General features: G+C 39.9%; 1 protein-coding gene across 3 annotated transcripts in view; it reads left to right on the top strand.

The window, feature by feature from the left end:
• KLF12 (KLF transcription factor 12) overlaps positions 1-19,102 on the top strand; it is a 580,319-nt gene extending 561,217 nt beyond the window's left edge. For all 3 annotated transcript variants that reach the window (XM_060287905.1, XM_030838658.2, XM_030838660.2), the window contains exon 8: positions 9,103-19,102. In XM_060287905.1, coding sequence (XP_060143888.1) covers positions 9,103-9,284 — 182 coding nt within the window. In that variant the 3' untranslated portion in view covers positions 9,285-19,102. The remainder of the gene's footprint in view (positions 1-9,102) is intronic.
• Positions 19,103-20,326: the final 1,224 nt, after the last annotated feature.

Raw genomic sequence — 20,326 nt, 5'->3', positions numbered from 1 at the left:
TGCTGTCATTACACCTGGTCTCAGACAAGTTTGCTAATAACCTGCCAGTCTCTCCCACTAGGGCCACACTCCATGCAGGTCTAGCTAGCGGTTCCTACCTGTTTAGAGTTGGTCATTAAGGTACTTGGAAGTATCAAGATAGCTAGTGATTGGTAAATGGCCTATTTTTAAGGATTTTCATCATAATGTGAACTGATCTTTTTTTGTTTGTTTTTTGGTTTTTTTCGGCCATGCTGTGTGACTTGCGGGATCTTAGTTCCCTGACCGGGGATCAAACCTGGGACCCCTGCAGTGGAAGCATGGAGTCCTAACCACTGGACCACCAGGGAATTCCCAGTCTTTCTTGAAAGTCGACTAAAGTTTTGCTTTGTTAGAAAGCCAGTGAGAAGACTGGCTTTCTAACAGGAGCATTAATAATTAAACTGGAGGTAGCAGGACATAAGACAGGAAAACAGAGCAGTAGATGTTGGTATTGGTGAAAGGTGGTGAAACTCTAAAAAGAGGCAGACCATCTTCATGGAGATGAACTGGAGGGGACATTTGGAAGGCAGAACTGGCAAATGTAATAATCGGGTTGGGGCAGGTAGAAAATAACCGATAGGAAAGAGTCCAAGAAATCTCGCCAACTGGAGAGATGTATGACTTGATACCTGAGTAGATGGGCTTGTCTTTTTTCCAGATATCAAAATAGAAGGAGGAACATGTCTCATCTAAGTGGTAGATGCTGAATAACGTTTTGGTCACATGGGGTTGCTTTCGGGCTGCCAACTGGAAATGTTGTTTCCCCTTCCATGGTGCTTGGGAGAGAGACGGAGGTGTAGACACTTGGGAATCTTTCCCTTATAAGTTGTGGTAGAAGCTGTGGAAACCAAGGAGAACCTATGCAAGTGAGAAGATGTCAAAGCCCAAATCTCAGTAAATATTTATGTCAGCGTCCCCAGCCTTTTTGGCACCAGGGACTGGTTTCGAGGAAGATAATTTTTCCACGGACCAGGGCGGGGGATGTTTTGGGGATGATTCAAGCACATTACACTTATTGTGCACTTTATTTCTATTATTATTACATTGTAATATATAATGAAATAATTACACAACTCACCATAATGCCGACAGGAGGCGGGGCTCAGGCAGTAATGCGAGGGATGGGGAGCGGCTCTAAATACAGAGGAAGCTTTGCTCGCTCTCCCACCACGCACCTCCCGCTGTGTGGCCTGGTTCCTAACAGGCCACGGACCAGTACTGGTTGGGGGTTGGGGACCCCTCATTTATGTGACAGGTAAAGGAAGGCGTCTACAAAAGAAACTGAGGAAAAGGTAACCAGAACCAGGAAGATAAACGTTGTCCCTACATAGAAATATAAACTCAGCCACATAGAGTATTATCCTTAGACCTTGAACTTTTTACTTCCAGTAAAGTACATTTTAATTATAGGGTATTTTTTTTATTTTTTTTTGCGGTACGCGGGCCTCTCACTGTTGTGGCCTCTCCCGTTGCGGAGCACAGGCTCCGGACGCTCAGGCTTAGCGGCCATGGCTCACGGGCCCAGCCGCCCCGCGGCATGTGGCATCTTCCCGGACCGGGGCACGAACTCGCGTCCCCTGCATCGGCAGGCGGACTCTCAACCACTGCGCCACCAGGGAAGCCCTATAAGGTATTTTTAACTTCATTTACATTTGATTTCTAGAGGAGAGGGGCTAGCCTCTGGGTTAACACAGTGTTTGTCCTGTGAGTACTAGCTCATATTCTGTCAGTCTGCTTGGCCAGTTCTGACTGGATATCTTGGTTTACGAAAGCAGTGATTTAAGGTGTTGAGAGGCATTGTAGGGTAGTGGTTAGGACTGTCGACTCCCTGGGTTGAAATCCCCCCTCCATCCACCACATACTAACTCTGGGTGAAGTGGGGTTGGTTACAGCAACTACAGTTAGGGTCGAAGTTAAATGAGTTCAGATCCATAAAACTCTTAGAGCTAAGTGTGGTGGATGGAAGATGCTATATGCTGTAGCAAATATTATTTTCATCAAAGAAATCCACTATATAATTGCATGAAAAAAAAGACCCACTTGGTCTTGTTTACACATAATGAAAAGGAGAATTAATTCAGTCCAGACAGTTCCATAGGGCAGATACTAACATACTGATCACTTGTTTGATTGAATTGACAAGACCAAACGGATCAAACAAATTATAGAATAGATTGGTCTACTTGGCCTATAAAGGAGTTGTATACTTAAAACCTTAGAAAAAATCAGGATCAGGATCGGCATCCATTTTACCTGCAAATCTTAATTCCTTCCTTAAAAATAACAAATGGGGCTTCCCTGGTGGCGCAGTGGTTGAGAGTCCGCCTGCCGATGCAGGGGACACGGGTTCGTGCCCCGGTCCGGGAGGATCTCACATGCCGCGGAGCGGCTGGGCCCATGAGCCATGGCTGCTGAGCCTGAGCGTCCGGAGCCTGTGCTCCGCAACGGGAGAGGCCACAGCAGTGAGAGGCCCGCGTACCACAAAAAAAAAAAAAAAAAAAAAAAAGCCAAATGGGATTTATTTTTAACTTTATGTTATTTATATTTCTTAGCAGAAACAGAAAAACAATGAACTTCATAACTATAGAATTCAGTATCCTTTATTGAGCACCTGTCATTTGCCAGGCACATGGCATGTGTATTTCTAAGTTTCACAGTGGGAACAGTGTTCCCATTTTACAGACGGGGAACAGAGTTTCAGAAAGCTTAACTCTCTAGCCTGAGATCCAGTCGCAGATTGGAGACTGAGCCTCATTTGACCGTGCATTCCGCTTGATTTCAAAGCCTGTGCTGTTTTCTGCCCCCTTAACACCAGCAAGAAGGAAGGCAGCCTTGTCTACCCCTGGACAAGTCAAGGGCCTTGTAATCTCAGCTCTAGGTTTCTGTTTCCTCATTTTCAAAGGACCTAATTTCCTTCCAGATCTAAAATTCTGTGAACTTTTATGAACTAATGTAACAGAAACCAGAAAACAAGATAGGAATCTTGATTCTGGGTTTTTTTTTTCCCCTCATATGCAAATACCATTCCTCAAGTGAAACAGATTGTCACAGCAAATATGTTGAGCCTTGAGTGTAATGAAGCTCATTTGTCAGTGTCTGGGGCCCCCTGACTTTATAAAAGTTAAACAGGGACACATTTCAGAAATGCACTTCTGAACTGAAGAAAATGCCTATGTTTCCTGTTGCCAAAGGTGTTTTTTTTTTTTTTTTTTCGGTTGCTTGAGAAAATAATAGAGAGAAGCTGATGTGAGGACATGGGCGTTTTGTTTGACGGGGAGCTTTTGCAAACTGCACATTCCTTTTCTGTTGTTGCTCACACGTCATTTTAATATGAAAGGGCACCTGTCTTTTGTCTCAGGACACATTTACCTTTCAGCGTTTCAGATGGTGAAATGGGAGGTACCCGAAAAAGTTATTTTTGTTTCCTGGGTTTTGGGAATCCATTCAATACCTGATGTTTTCTTTAGACTTTATTATGCCTTCTGCTGGGTAAATGTCATGGAAATGCACTGAGTGACTCTTAATCCTTTTCTTTAACCAAAATTGAAAGAGGCAGCAGTTCTCATAATAAATCAGTTTCTTGACTGTTTCAAGAAAAAAACCCTGATGAGAGTTTTCATTTTCCCAGGATACTTAATTAGAATACTAGAATACTACTTAAATAATGCCTGTGAATACACACACACACACACACGGGCCAGTGTGCATATAAAACTGTTTCTAACATGAACCCCAAATGAGGAGTTAAAAAGAGTGTTTTCGAACAAAAATTAACAAACCCTCTTTTTTTGGTATGTTCTCTTTTTAATCCTTGCAGGACTCTTTCACTTTAGAATAGGAGGGCTTGCTATTAGTTTCAGTTAACATTTTTCTTTTTCAGAGGTTTCATAGTTTAGTTCAGGTTTTATAAAGACCTGAAAGAGGACAGATTGTGCTGAAAAATGGTCAAAAGGTGGAAGTGGCTTACGGGTTTTTCATGGGACATAGAGACCTTCACTTCAGCATTGAAAGTCTAAAAGTTAATAACTACACTCCAAGGTGAGTGTAGTGTTAAGCTACCAATTACCCAGCTCAGGTCCTTTGATTTTTTCCTGTACATTAGCAACTTGATGTCTCGACTTAATCACTTACTAAGACTTATTGGTAAGGACATATACCACACCATTCCCTATCATTTTTTTATTTCACAGGATTAATATAAGAAACAAAAATCAAAGGTGATCTGATGGTGGAGTCAAAACTTCTGATTATTTTGAAAAATATTTAAATACATTTTCAAAGACTTTGCTACTGAGGATTCTAAGTGTATTTGTGGGTTAGACCAAACAAAAAAGGTGGGCATGCTTTTTTTATTTTTAGCTTATTTCTAGTGAAAACAGTGTTGAATAACACATTTGCAGAATTCTAATTCAAATGACTGTTAAGGACCGTTCACTATTCCTGAAGAAATCACTGGAAATAGTGTTTACTGTCACTCCCATTCAGCCTGACACAGAGCAGCTGTGCACAATAGCTGCGCAGACCCTGGGAGTTGCTTGACTCCTATTAGTGTCCAAGCCAACTCTTTCCATAGGAAAATGTTCATGGAAAATTCACCTACCGTTCTGTCCTCACCACTGACTTTTTAAACTTTAAAGTGAGCTTTCTGTTTTCTAGCAAGATTTAAAGGAAAGAAGGGGGGATGGAGGAAGGATTCTGTCTGTTCTTTATTATATCCTTTCAGGGCTCATTTATACGTATTACAGTGTATCTTACAAACTTATTTATCATCTTAATTAGTTTTTACTCACATCATAAAGTTGGTGTCTCTTATCTTAATTTGTTTATAAGATTGTACCCTTTAAATAGCTTCAAAGCACAAGCATAAACTATAACGTTCAGTTTTAACATAATGTAGTAGCCACTAGCATTGTTCTTGTATCCACTTCTAAAACTTAACTAGTCCAGTGAGAGAACTTATTGACTTTTTTTAATGAAATGCTAGGCACTAGATGGATATAATGGAAACCGAGGTCCCTCTTGAGGGAGGGGCAGAAGCCTGCTTTCTGCCTCGTCCAAGCAGCCATGTCATCTCCATAGAGTGGAGCCACCCCTATAGCTCAGCCTCTAGCTGTGAAGAGAGATTTGAAGATCTTATTTTCTTTTTTCCCCTCTTCTTTCTTCTGAGTATGGAGAGAGAATACCCAAACTCTGGTTTTATTCATGAGGAAATGGGGGCAAGAAATATTATACAAGAAATATTTGGGGATATTAAAAAGAAAGCATATATTTTTGTAAGAAAAGCTTCAAGGAAAACTCATCGATCACTCAGATAATTAAGTTTATTATTTTCTGATATAGGTCCCCCCTCCCCCCACCCCCAGATGAGAATGTGTTCATTCTTTTTTACGTGCCTTCATTCATCACTTAGCCCCTAATGGTTTATAAGCTTATGTATCATTTTCACTGGTTTTACTCATGAAGTAGGGACGTATCTGCATCTTGCATTTTGGAGGCACTTACTGTACCTGATTTCACCTCGCGGAATACTTTTCAGGTTCTGCACTGAGTTTCCTGCTGCACGTTTGTGGGCCCACAGAAATCCTCACCATAGTTGTTGCTTTCTCTGCCTCTCCGCCTTTAAGACATCCACCTTAGAAATGATGCCAAACATCTGAGCTCCTCTTTTCTGATCCTTCCTTCCTTATGTCCTCCTCAGACTAAGTAGAATTAATCGCAGCTCATCACTGAGCACGGTGGCCATGGTAACACAACCGTATTGAAAGGGTGGGTTGGAGTGGAGTAGGGCAGGGTCGGGCTCCATCACTGTAGAATCAGTGCTCTTTTGGTTAGCGGGGAAAGTGTATAGAGACATTCCTGACCCCTCTCACCCTCATAGCGAAGGCCTTACTCATTATTGTGCTTTTATAATGAGCAGAGGAGATCCCGAAGACTTTTAAAACCCTGACTGAATTGGGTGAGCCTTTTCAGAGAAGCCCTGATTTCTCCTTGTCCAGAACTCTCTATTTAAAGCATCGGACATGAACTATCACGTGTATTCGTTACCAAGAGGACAGTTAGAATTTTAATCGAGGAGCCTGAGTTAAGAATAAGTGATTATCTAATAGCCAAAATATTCCCTCACCCACCCATCCCAAACTAACAAGGTGTGTTATATATCCTGCTTAAGTTAACATAACCAGGAAGCCTGACAAAAGCTGAGGTGCCCATCCCTTACATCAAGAGTCGGCCAACCTTCTATAGTAAATGGTTTAGGTATTGCAGGCCATGCATTCTCTATTGCAGTGTTCAATGCCTCCATCCCTGGAAAACAGCCGTAAACAATATGCAAACAAATGAGTGTGGCTGTGTTCCAATAAAGAATTATTTATGGCCACTAAAATTTGAATTTCATGAAAAGTATATACTTTTCACATGCCACGAGAGAGCCCTCTTTTGGGGTTTTTTTTTTTTCAAGCATTTAAAAGTGTGAAAACTACTCTTAGCTTGCGGCTTGCACAGAAAACAAACCAGACTAGATTTGGCCTGGGGGCCACAGTTTACCACCCCTGCTATAGATTTTCAAGTGAAAAGGGCACAACTACCATTATTAAACAGCCCAAGTGAAAGTAAAAGTACGTCTATTATAATTTGGAGGAAGAAATTGGAGAATATTAAGTGCCGAACTTGGATGTACAAGGAAATTCAGAGAACCCCTGAGACAACAGGACGTCCCTACGGTGGCCATACCAGCCTCCATCATCCTTCTTGAGGTGAGACTGAAGCCCTGTCTCCTTCTATTGCCTCTCTTTACTTCCGGGCCCATCCCAGTTATGGAGCCCCTTCCTGCCTCTCCATCTGCAATGCCAAGGTGAGGGTCCAGCAGCTTTTCTAACCCCAGTCATACTCAGATGACACTTCCCCACCAAGATAGAAACAGACGTCCTCCTGACACACAACTGAACAATGCTTTTCCCCAATTAAGAAAATCGTTTATTTTTTCCTTCTTAGGCCTATGCTCTCTGTGGTTGGTTCCTTAGTAACACAGGAGATAACTAGGAGATACCTGTTGGTGACAAGGAGTCAACTGGCTGAGCTCAGTGCCCCAAAGATGGATGTGTTTTTGAAGATATGATTTATATCAAGCTCAGCTTATTACAACCCATGCTCATGTTGTAAATTTCAAGAAAAAAACCCATATGGTGATGACATGTAAATAAAAGCATTTTAACAGTTGCCATGGATATACTGTATAGTGGATTGCCATTGTTTTTAAGTTAGGGTTTTGCTGATTTTTTAAAATTTCTGTTAAATTCTGATCAGTAGACACCTGCAAATGCAGATTTTTGTCTCCATAGGACATCCAGAATGAGTCGGAAGTTGAGGTTTTGGATTAATCCAGTCAGTAGGCATCTACCTGACAGGAGCCCTTTCAGAGTAACCTGGAGCTTTCTGTGGGCCACAGTTAGTGCGTCTGTATTTCTAGATTTAACTGGGCTTTACTATTCACTCACTTCTGTGAAAGGGCCACTTGATCCTAAAAGGACCCCTATGGTTAACATTTATTTAACAGTTGAACAAAAACTGCTGGGTCTGGTTTAGTCTAGTTTTCCCATCACCTGTACATCTCATTCACAGGGCTTAGTAGTTTCCTGTGTACATGCCTTTGTGTGAGCATGTCTGTGTGTGCTGCAGTTTTATTAATTTATTCAAACACTGTTTGGCACATACTTTTAAGCTCTGAGGATAGTAGAGGCGTGATTCTTCATCTCTGCGTATTCAGAAACTGGTAGAGGGGAAAGACATCTAGACAAAATCTGTATGATCTATTGTGGTAGGCGACTTAATAGAAATAGGAGTTGAATAATTTGAAAGTATCTAAGAAGGTGGAATCAATGTTGTCTAAGGATGTGACAGAGTTTACATGGGGAAAGAATTATCCACTCCCCTAGAACACAGTGAAAAGCGCTGCATTTGGAACCAAGCACATCTATTTACTGGCCTCAGGCAAGTTACCTTACTCCATTGAACCTCAGTTTTCTCATCTGTGAAGTGGATTTAACAAAAGTCACTTTGCAACTCTGTACGTTGGGATCAGCAAACAGCTCCTTTCCCTGTCTTAGGCCCTTTCGCCAGACACCAAGTGTGGCTAAGCAGCATTTAGTTGACTATTGGATGGAAGCGGCAGAGGAGAGATCAGTTCTTGTGGGGTTGCATGAGGACAGCACTTCCATTCTGAATGAGAGCCAGGAAAAAGCACACCTAGGTCAACTATTGTCCCGTTCCCCCAGGGAGCTCTTTTGGACAATGGATAGCATATCTTTTCCCAGCAAAGCCTTTGCATATTTTACTGTCCTTACGAGTTGACTGAGGGATCTGGTCAAATTACATACTTCTTCAGACTGTTTTTTACTGTGGGTTTCAACACTAGGACCAACTTGATGATTCCTTAGGGCTTGCCCTAATTCTTAAGTCACTGAAGAAGATATTGAAACTTGCACTATTAAGGTATCTAGGATTCTTTCCCAGTAGACAAACGAACAGTAGATGTTTATAAATAATAAGTACTTAATACCTAATTTCTGGGGGTGGTAGAGTGCTTACCTTTTAAATGAAATTTTGTGGGACTGATAAAAGGACATTGTACCCTAAAATAGCCTTTAAACATCTAAGTGATACACTGTTTGGAGGAATATTGCAACAAAACATATAAATCACTACCCTTTATAATTCTTTGTGAGTTTTAGCCCTGGAGTCAGTCAACCTAGGTAGAGCTCCCTAACACGCCTTTCCGGTCTACCATGGTGATTATATCCAGTAGCAATCAGTCTATGCCTTTTGATATTTTGACTGCAAAGTAACTTACCCATAACTGAGGATGCAAGTGTTAACTAACCTGCCCAGTGTCACAGCAAGAGAGACGAGATTGAACCGCCACCTGTCTGACCCAACACCAGCTGGTGGGGTGATTAGGTTTCCCAACCAAAGGATTACCAAATGGAAAATCCATTGAGAACAGTCATTTCCCCAAATATCACGTTGGGATGGTTTTTCTGGAGAAATGATGGAGCACCAAAGTGTGTGTCCCTTTGTTTCTTCCAGGAGAGAAACCCTACAAGTGTACCTGGGAAGGCTGCACCTGGAAATTCGCTCGTTCGGATGAACTGACGAGGCATTACCGCAAACACACGGGAGTGAAGCCATTCAAGTGCGCAGACTGTGATCGCAGCTTTTCCCGGTCAGATCACTTGGCACTGCACCGCCGGAGGCATATGCTGGTGTGAGGAAGGCTACCTGTCCAGCTGAGTGTAAGAGCTGGATCTCTTAGCGGCACCCAATTCAGCAGGGCTGAATCCCCTTCACAGTGTTAACACAAAAGGGCATCACCATCCCACGATGTCTGAAAGCAGAGCAGGAAAAAGAAGTAGTAACACTTCTCCTTTCGGTCTGAAGGTAACCCCCATCATGACTACACGAGAAACAACTTCATGCTGGCCTGGGAGATCGGTGACACAAATGCTGAAGAGACAGGCATTGTTTTCCGTGCTGTGTCCTCTGCCATTTCAAGATGTTTGTAGTTTGTACATTTTCTGAGCTGTCAGACGTTTTGTTATTGATACTTTAAAGGTCATCTACCACAAATTGATGGCTAGAGCAAGACCTTGTAAATTTGAATTATTCTCCCATCATCCCACCCCTGAACCCGTTTTTACAAAAGTTTGAGTTACTGTCTAAGTAAGATAGAACCCACTTCCAATCTGTTACCAGCAAGCAGCCTGAAAGTAGAAAAGAAGAAGCTGTTGGAGAGGTTCCATTACCTGAAAAGAAAGGAGCGCTCAGGCAGCCCTTTGCAATAGTGATGACAGCCACTAGATATCACCCGCAACTTGTCATTATGCCATCCATGCCCTGGAGAAAACCAACATTGATTCTTTCATTTGTTTGTTGTTGATCGTTTTTGTTTTGTTCTGCTTCTGTTTTGTTCATCTGTTCGAGCAGAGGGGCAGCGACATTTCAGCTGGAGTCTAGTCCTGGTGTCTGCCCTGGCATGGACGGGCACAGAGCTGTTCTGTAGTTGAATAGGAAGAGCCTGTCTAAAAAAACTACTGCCCCACTTCAAATTGCAGTGTTCTGTCACCTAGGCATCATCTCTTCCTGCCCCTAGTATTTGATTACAAGGAATCGGGGGGAGGGGGGAAACTTTCTTAGACACACTGGCACCAAGGTAAGAGGTGGGGCTGACCAGGCAGTCAGTGAACATGAAAAAATCAGACAAAGCAGAGATGGAAATAATGCGCCTCTTGAGGAGAAAAGCAATAATGAATAAAAGGACTTGCCTACAATAACTTCACTGAGGACTCATGTTACCAATTTTCATACTTACTAAAGGGATTGTAAAAAACACCCCAGCATTTTAGAGGTCTTGGTTACATTTGCAGCACTGAGGTAATCTTTCTGCTGTTTGTTGTCCTCCTTGGTTGAGTACCACAATTAAAGATTATGCTCCCCCTTTTCTTGTTTGAAAACAGTTATTTGGTGACTAGAAAGGCCACGGAGGCATAGCAGGGAATTAACTCTTGGGTGAATGGGTCCGTTCTTGGAACCAAGTCAGTGGGAAAGGAATGCTCCCCAAGGAAAGCCTGACACGGTGCTAGTTTCCTCCCTTGGAGAGCCAAGGATAAGTGACTCTCCAATAGGTTCTTCTCTACAGATTTCATTTTCTAAACTGTATTAGCACCCAGTGGTTCTGCAATGGCATCTGCAGGGATATGGAACCCACTCATCCTGTGCTGAGGGTGAGAGGAAATTATAGTCCCGTCAGCCCCCAAAAATTATGAGCCTTTTTTGCAACTAGCAAAGTCTATAGTAAACAAAGCAATACATCACCAATGAGCATTCTTTCAGAAAAATCATCATATTTTTTCCCCACTGAAAGCTGGGTTTTTTCAGCTTTCTATGGCTAAGGGGCTTGGTGAGGTTTTTTTTTTGTCATTGTTGTTGTTGTTGTTATTAAGATTTTTTTTATAGCTTAGGTATAAGAAGTTGCCAGCATAGACCTTTGCAATATATTTTAACTACAAACACTTGATTTGGAGAATTGCACAAATCAACCTCACAATATTACTAGCTCATTTTTAAAGGTGTGAACATTCTGAAATAATTTCTGGTTCTAGAATTATCCTTTTTAGGATTATCTTCTAATTCAGATAATCTTATTTTGGTGAAGCAAAAACTATAAACATTGAAAAAGGATGATTTGTGTTGGATGGCATTAAAAGGAATTTTTTTTTTTTTAATGTTCAAGCAACAGCATAATGATTTTCAGGTCAAATTCTATCTTCAAAAATATGTGCTCTACATTTCCTGCCAGGTCTGAAAAATTCATTGGCAGTTTCCCTCCAACAAGGGCTGCAATTCTATGGATAAATAGCTTCTTTAGCTACAACAGTGTACTACCCACCAAGCACTGGGTTTTTGTGGGGTTTTTTACCAACTGGAAAGTTTTTTATCTGTACTGTATGCAACTCCTACTTCTCATTGCCTGTGACTATTTTGAATAGAAAGGCCAGTGTTGGTTACTGGTCAGTGGCAAAGAACACAGAGCACGACGAACACAGAGCATGGTGAACACAGCTGTGAAGCCCTCTATGCTAGTCCTGGAACCAAGTTGGCAGATAGTAGGTGAATCACTGAGGTGAAGGGCAGACTTGATTTAACTCTGCCTGCTCTCGTAAGAAGGGCCAATCCTGTTCTCTGCTGAGAGACCATGAGAGCATTACAGGTAGAAATGGTTTTTAGAATTCATAGAACTGACAGGCAGTGGGAGCCTCCTGAGTGACAGCTCGATTTAAATTTAGCACAGAACGAAATGAGCTGCTCCTCTGTAATAACATAGGAAAAATTCAGGGACTTGAGCTCGTCTGCTCACCCCCTGAAAGTGGCAACCCAACTGAGACAGTAATTTTACTGATAGAACCTGTCAGCATTATGCCATTTCCCCCCTTTGATGTACTGATACTTCTAAGGAGGGATCCAAGCACAAATAGTGAATGAGTTGCTGATCTAGTCGCAGGACTGAAATTTACCTGGGGCTTGTCTTGGGACACAACAAATTCTCCTTGGTGAATTTTCTACAAGTGTTTCCCTGTGGAAAAGAAGGTGGTTTGGGAGAGAAGGAATTACATTTTTAAGTAAGAATATCTTCAGGCATAGAAAAGCCTACTCTATTTTATCTTATGTCCATTCTAGACTCTTTTTAAAAGCACAGTAGATGATTAACAACAGAAAAGGAGTAGAATCCAAAGGACTTCTCAGTTGTTCTCTAACTAGAAGCATTCTTTGGTTTCAAATTTGAAGCTATTCAGTTTGCAGCTGGGCATATGTGCATGTCTGGGAACTTAGACACAGGTAGCTGCAATGGCTTGAGAAGCTACAGTTGACCTGTCTCTTTGCATTTTAGAGACTGATTTCAAGGAAGTTAGGGTTATTTGAAAAGTTAAGAGGTACAGACTTTGAGGTTTCAATAGATTCCCTCCTTGTATCCTGATCTTAGGTTGTTTGGGAAAAGATTCACACTTCCCCATCCACTTCCAGCCCCATCCCATCAATTGTGTGTGGACTTTGAGAAGCCTGCTTGATAACTTGTCTTAAGTTCTATTAAGGCATTTAGACTGAAATTGCTAATGGCTTTACCATAAAATTTATACTGTTGCCTGGCATTACTTTTACAAAACACTATAGGACATTTATTTTCAAAGGCAGTTGAATAACAATAACATAAACCACATTTTTTTTAAAAAAAGAGCACTTTTTATTCACTTTAAAGTTTAAGTGGAAAATAGGAAGAGGAATGTCATGGGGGAAAAACTTGCAAAATGCTACAGTGTTTACAAATGCCAGTTCTAGATGATTGAAAAGGCCCTTCTCATAATGGTTGAAATTTGGAATAGCTTATACAAAGATTGTGTTCATTTTTATACAGTTGTTTTAACTTCAAATTGCTATTTGTGTTTTAAACATAAATATAATTCTGCACTTTGAAATCAGTTCATTAGAATGATAACCTGTATATGGATAAAGATGCAGTATTCCTTATTCTGTACTTTATTATACTTATCAAAGCTGCAATTGAATAAATCTGGTGAGGTGAGGCCTTCAAATGTATTAATACGCCTTTGTTACATTGTTACAACTGCTTAGAAATGTAGCCATGATGTTGTTATAAAGGTGTCTTAACATTTACGGTAAGGATTGACAGAATTTAAGCAGTGTTAAGAATACCAGCATTCATTATACGTTGAGTTACAATCTTTGTGTAAAGGATTGAACGTGAGATAACTCTTACGAATCATAATAGGCCCAGGAAGCCTTAATACACCTAGTCCATAATCCAAGCTTAGATTTTGCTCCTTACTAATTAATGCCTATAAATTTAGGAGGTAAATGTATTCTGCAACTTCACTGATCAGGTCTCTGCCTTCCACTTTTCTGAGGTAGTGCATCTCATGAAAAAATCTTTCAACTGGATTTGGTTTTGTTTAGAAAAGGGGTTTGGTAAGCCATGTGTCTTCCATATCGCATTTCTCCTTATCTCCACACTGCCTTCCACTTAACCTGTACAGGCCCCCCGACAGATGCACACCTGTGTACACACCTGTATATGCAGCAGCCAGGGGGCTAATAAATATCAACAGAGAACTTTTTTAAAAGAATGAATTTGTAATAATCCATGCTGTCTAGAAATGTAAGTTATTTACCTTACTAGGGAATCAGCTTATAATGCTATATATGACTTTGCCTGCATTTTATAGTTAAGAAGTGTACATAAAAGTTTAAAATGCTATATTTTCACAGTTTCATTATAGAATAATGTCTGTTTAGCAACCCATGTCCATTGGTACTTTAAATGTGCTAAATACTGTGCAACTGCAATAGAAATTCAGATTTGCGTAAGAAAATGAAACAGGAGGATACTGCATCTTAAAGAAATAGAGTGAAGATATTTTACTGTATTCGTGACATGTGTGATAGTGGAAAAAGTATTTTCAAACTCACAAATTTTACAGAGGTTGTAAATAGTTTGATGAAGTATGTTGGGAAAAAGAGCTTCTAGTTTTCATCAAAATAAAAAAAAAAAACTTGTTCAGATATGCCTTGTGTATCTTACACACGATTAGTGATATTGCCATGGGGACTCTGTTCTGCTTTGTCAGAGCACAGCCCTTGTGCTTCCTGACAAAATGGAGTGGCCACTTGTCTCAATTTAGCCAGGATGGTTTAGAACGCAATGAAGTCATTTTAAGTTGCAGCCAACTGATTCCAAACTCAAAATGTCTTTGCCTGAAAAGAGAAAAACAGCTGCAAAGGATTTTACTTGTGCTAAAATAGAAGCATCTAGCAATTATTCTCTTTTCTCAGTGACTTTCCTCCTCCATGAAGTAGTTCTCTATCAAAAGAAACAAACACCCTCTACAGGTGTTTATTCCTGTTGAATCCCAGAGGGAATACTTTTAGCAGTAGCTACCTGTTGACAAGATGAGTGCCATGGATATGGCCACATGTGAAATGAATCTGTGCTGGCAATAGGAATAAGCTAATGCCAATTTTCAGAAATGAATTAAAAGCTGAAAGTGCCTGTCAATAAACATTATGACCAATGAGATATTCCTGTACTTTTACACAGCAATAATTCTTCATCAGACTGGGTTTTTCCTCCACCTTTGCGAAACACATGCACACAGAGTAAATATATGCACACAGTAAATTGAATCTGTTCGTATACCCCCTCAAAAATTATTTGGTGTGTTTTAAATATACCTAATCTTGTTTATGTTAGCATTTCTTAATTTAATCTTTCTTAACTACAGAATGTAAGAATGCAAATCTGAACTTTATGATTATCTCCAATATATACTCTGGCACACGGCATTTATAATTTTGAGAGGAAAACTTCACTGTGATTTGCCCCAATCTTATGAAGCACTTGTGTGTGGCTCAAAAAGTTTTGCTTGGTTAAGAAAAGCCAGTTTATTTAGAACAAAACACTAGAGATATTTGTTTGTTTTCCTTTATTTTATTCACTGACATCAACTGCACAAATCCGTCTTTACATTTCTTCATATCCTTTTCCCCTAATATTTCCTGTTATCATCTAAGAACCATTTTGGAGTGAATACTGACACAATCATTTCTCCCCAAAAAGCCCACAAAGGTATGACTGACACTTAGTAGGCCTAGTCTTTGACTAAGCTTTACAGTTAGTCCTGGAAGTGACCAGATTCACATTCAGAACTTCACAATATTTTCCTATCATTATTTCACTGCTAAAAGTGGAGTCGTGAATAGAAATATATGAGGAGATGATATGAATAGACAAGAGCCCTGGAAATTCACCAGCCCTACCATCTCAGAGCACAAATCCACCCAAACAAGCTATCAGTAAAATCATATTCTTTCAGAGCCAAACATTTGGTAAGAGCAATTTTAAAAGTATAATTGTGATTAAACACTCAGGCTTTAGACAGTGAAGACATCCACGATGGACAGTGTTCTCCAGAACCAGATCATAGGCCTAGAAAACCATCTCCCGTTTCCTCCTCTGCATTTCAGAATAAAAGAGAAAGAAGGAAATATGCCAGGATAGGGTATAAAATAACCATTTAAGTGTCAAAGGAAAGCTGCTGGGTTCCGTAATCTCACTGAAGGCAAGTCTTCTGACTGGGCTGTTTTCTGCAAGTTGTCTGAAAGAACTAAAAGAACTTGAAAGGTCAAAAGTTCAGCAAACCATGAAAATAATAGCTGTTCTTTAGTAAACCCTTACTACGTGCCAAGCACTATACTAGGCAATATTTAGACATATTACCTCTGATCTGTACAACAGTACCAGATTTTATGGGTGGCTGAGTTGTCCACAAACAGAAATAGCGACAGAGTGGGAATGTGACATTACCTCTCTCTGGCTCTGAAGCCTGTATTCTTCCCAGTGCACCACAGTACGTGTGTTCCCAGAAGCCACGTTTCCATATCTAACTCTTAAGTAGTTTTTTTGTTTGTTTGTTTTTTTTTTTTTGCGGTACGCGGGCCTCTCACTGTTGTGGCTTCTCCCGTTGCGGAGCACAGGCCCCCGGACGCGCAGGCTCAGCGGCCATGGCTCACGGGCCCAGCCGCTCCGCGGCATGTGGGATCTTCCCGGACCGGGGCACAAACCCGCGTCCCCTGCATCGGCAGGCGGACTCTCAACCACTGTGCCACCAGGGAAGCCCCTTAAGTAGTTTTATTATGAATGTGTATCATCTATTTTCCGAATAAGATATAGGGACATGATACAGCACGTGACTTAACCGTGGTACATAATATTTGAAATCAGTCTTCTCCTGGAAAGTCACACATGGAGGATTATTACAAACAAACAGCACCAGCCAGCTGTCTCCCTGAGCTTGTCACTTGCCTCTTAAAATGTTTGGCCTGGAGATCCAAAATCATTAAAACTCTTCCCACTTTGTAGCATTTTCGACAGAGCAGGTTTTCTCGATTCTGCATATTTCTTTGTAGGTTTACTAGAAGGCTTTCCACCTGTATAGACCTTCTAGCGTATGTTTAAGTTACATTTGAAATGTTCACCTCCATGGGAGCTAGTCGTTAATAACAGAGCCCACTCTTGGCGGTGGAGAATGGGGAGACCATCTTGAACATTCAGATGATCAAGAAGAGAGAACGGACAATTCCTTTTCAGATTTCTCACCTAACAGGACCACCTTGGAATGTTTTCAGTAACCTTATAAGTAATTTGTTTTTAGTATTGTTGTTAGGTTAATTGAATTTTACGTAGGAAGCTGTCCAACCTCAGAGAAATGACCCCGACCCCCCTTTTCTATGTAGAACAAGGTCTCTGACAGTATTGATTTATGGAAGTACTAATGGACTTTTAGAGAACATTAAGAGAATGTCATTTCTCATGGTATTTCTTTTTCTGAAAATGAATCTCCTGAATTATGATCGTTTTCCATGTTACTTGGCTGAGGGAAGAGATAAAACCTGTATAAGCAAATTCCCTTCCATGCTGACAGCAAGCGTTCCGTGTGCACACAACCCACTGCAGAAAGGGGCTTTCTCCTCAGTGAACTGGGTTTCACAAGCAATAATTTCTCAACAACAAAACCACAACTTTAAGTGAGTTGAAAAGAGGTGAATAGTGAAAATAGTCACATCGGTACTTTTTCTTTCTGGATTACTTCTCTAGAAATTTTAAATGTTTGAGGCAACAGTCTTTGTTGCTTTGTGCAAAGCAAGAACCAATGAATGGACTCCTTGTGTGAATTATTATGTCTTGCTTTTTCCAAGTAAGGGTGAAGAGGAGGGTAGAATTTGGGTCAAATTCTAGTCAAAATGCTCAAGTAATCAAAAAGTAGGGTATTTTAGGGATATACCAACATCTTCCCTTTCTGCTAATTTCATACTCCTAAGCTATAGCATAAAACCTTATAGGAAATGCTTTTGTCCTACTTGTGTTTGCCCTGCTAGTTTTTCCATAACAGAATTTTGTAATTACATCCAGACTACAGGATATATTTCGTCCCTCAGACTTGATTACATTGGATGGGTATTGTTGAACTGGGGCACTGGTGCCTATATTCAAGGCTCTTTCCTATCAACTTGTCTGTCCACACTTTGTTGTGTTTAAAACTTCATTTTAAATAATTACCATCACCGCCCCCGACCCATGGAATGGTGGCTGTATTGTTTTGTTCATGTCTGTGTGGGACACATTGCATCACGTGGCAAACCAACTCCCCATGGATGTGAGACAACTACTTACAAAACCAGCTTGAAAACATCGTCTTCTGTATTATGTCATCCTGTATCATAATGCAATTATGTGTATCATAACATGCTCATTTTAAAAAAAAAAAAAAGAGAGAAACCAGCAAATTCATGTTTGTCCATAGAAGAATGTACTCAGAACTTTGTGTTGTGAAACGATGAGAACAGACCACGTTTAAGATACCCACCTGCCACTTAAAATGACTTAGTTATAATTAGTAGTAGTCTAGACGTTGCTCTTGGTGTGTGGGATTCAATTCAAACGTCATCTTCTTTTGAATAAATCTCTTGGTGGTATTTGAAAAAACACATGAGAATAAAGAAAAATATCATCTTTGACCAAATCAAGCAGGCATCTTTTTCCTTTTCCTTGACACTTAGCTCATTATACATGGTGATTGGATTACAAGAGCTGTGTAAAAATACAAAAAACATCCTTTCGTTTACAAAACAGTTATTCTAGGCTTGAAGCCTCTGAACAGCAAATTGAATAGATGTGCTGCGTCTGATTCACTTTACAGGTGTAATTTTACAAAAGGCTCCTGGGTCTCTGACCCCAGAGAGTTAGAATGCCCAGAGGAGGTCCTCCGAATTAAAGGATAAACCCGCCGCCCCCCCCAATAATGCTGGCAAGCAAATGTGTTAATTTCTTAAATCTTCATTTAGTTTTCTGTTCAGAGTTTTAAGTGCAAATGAATTTATTTCTCCAGCTTATCTAAAGATCTAATTTCCCAATAGTTTCCTCTGCATTTATATACTCTGTAGTGTTTAGGCAACCCCTGTTATAAGTTTATTAATATTATGTAAGTGTTGTTCTTGTATTTATGTATAGTGTATGTATTGTAAATATGCTCAGAGCTTTTTTCCTTTTACTGTAAAATGGTGATTTTTTTTTTTTTTTTTTTTTTTTTTTTTTTTTTTTGCCCTATGATAACGTAAAGGGAGACCCTCCTAATGAGATTCTCTCAGAGGATGATTATTCCAGTCTATTCTCAGAGATGTAAATGAACAAGTGTTATCGTTTTTAATGGTGTCTCAGACATATTCTGTTGGTGCATTGCTTTTCTGTATTCAACTTTCCTATGAATTGAGCTGTGAACCGAAATAGAGTTTAAACCTTTAACTGTATGCATTTGTATAATTATCTGAATGAAGGCATGAAGGTTAAATAAAGCATTTTGTATGGAACGAAACTCCCTAATTATTACTAAGGCTGATCCAGACACTTTGGAAATCATAGTTATTAACCATTCTAATTAAACCTTTGTTATGAAGAGTTTTACCATTTGTGTATAGTAATTTAAAACACAGAACAAGATAGCCTCTATACTAAAAAATGGACAGGGTTTTATTTCATAACACCCAGGACCTAAAGAGGGATTCCTAACAATATTTTAATGAATGTAAAACTAAAAAGTGGTCCAGAAATATGAGATATTTTTCAGAGCCTAAAATTAAATCTCTATAATTGAATGAATTATAATATTTTTCAGACTTTGTGGATCATTTAAGTGTAGAATGATCCATTTAACACATGCCAACGCTAGTTTATTTCTGTAAACTTTTTAAGAAAACAATTATAAGAGTTTTGAAAATAAGACCATTAATGAATAGACTATCTTCTAAATAACTGCTAAAAAAGCACTTGAAAAATCTAAGTACAGTAAGTCCCCTACATACGAACAAGTTCCGTTCCAAGAGCACGTTCGTAAATCTAATTTGTTCTTGAGTCCAACAAAATTAGCCTAGGTACCCAACTAACACAATCAGCTATATAGTACTGTACTGTAATAGATTTATAATATTTTTCACACAAATAATACCAAACAAACACAAAAAATAAAACATTTTTAATCTTACAGTACAGTACCCTGAAAAATACAGTAGTACCAGCTATATCACCTCTGCTTTTACCCATGCTTCCAGATATCCTGGGTTTGGAATAAAGATACTGTACTACTGTACTTTATTCAGTGCTGTACAATAAAGTACACAAAAGCACAACCACTTGTAGAGAATGCACACACGTGACAACGTACGCCAGACACGGTGATTCGACATGCGAACGCATGTTCGCATCTTTGAAAGTTCACAACTTAAAGGTTCATATGTAGGGGACTTACTGTATCCTCCTATTAGTGTCCTTCAATTGGAGACCTACTAGAAGAATCCATTCAACAATGAGAATGGTAGTAAATGCTACTAACAATTATATAAGAAGATGATAATTAAAACAATATTTGAGTACTTCCTAGATGCCAGGCAGTGTTCTAAGTATTATATTTGCTCCCTTTGTTCATTACAAACATCCTGAGTTAGGTTCTGTTATTATCCTAATTTTACAGAGGTAAAAGTAAGGTAATGAGTTCAGGCAACTTTCCCAGTCAGTCTGGTTCCAGGATTGGTGTCTTAGGCTACTGAAGGGTTACGAGTTAAGAGGATGGAGAAAGGATGGAAGGTGGAGAGCAGGGGGTCCAGGTGATAGAGAGAATAAGTAGTGATGAAT

This window comes from Globicephala melas, chromosome 18 (assembly GCF_963455315.2).
Source record: "Globicephala melas chromosome 18, mGloMel1.2, whole genome shotgun sequence".
Taxonomy (NCBI): Eukaryota; Metazoa; Chordata; class Mammalia; order Artiodactyla; family Delphinidae; genus Globicephala; species Globicephala melas.
This window is presented reverse-complemented; position numbering and strand designations above follow the sequence as displayed.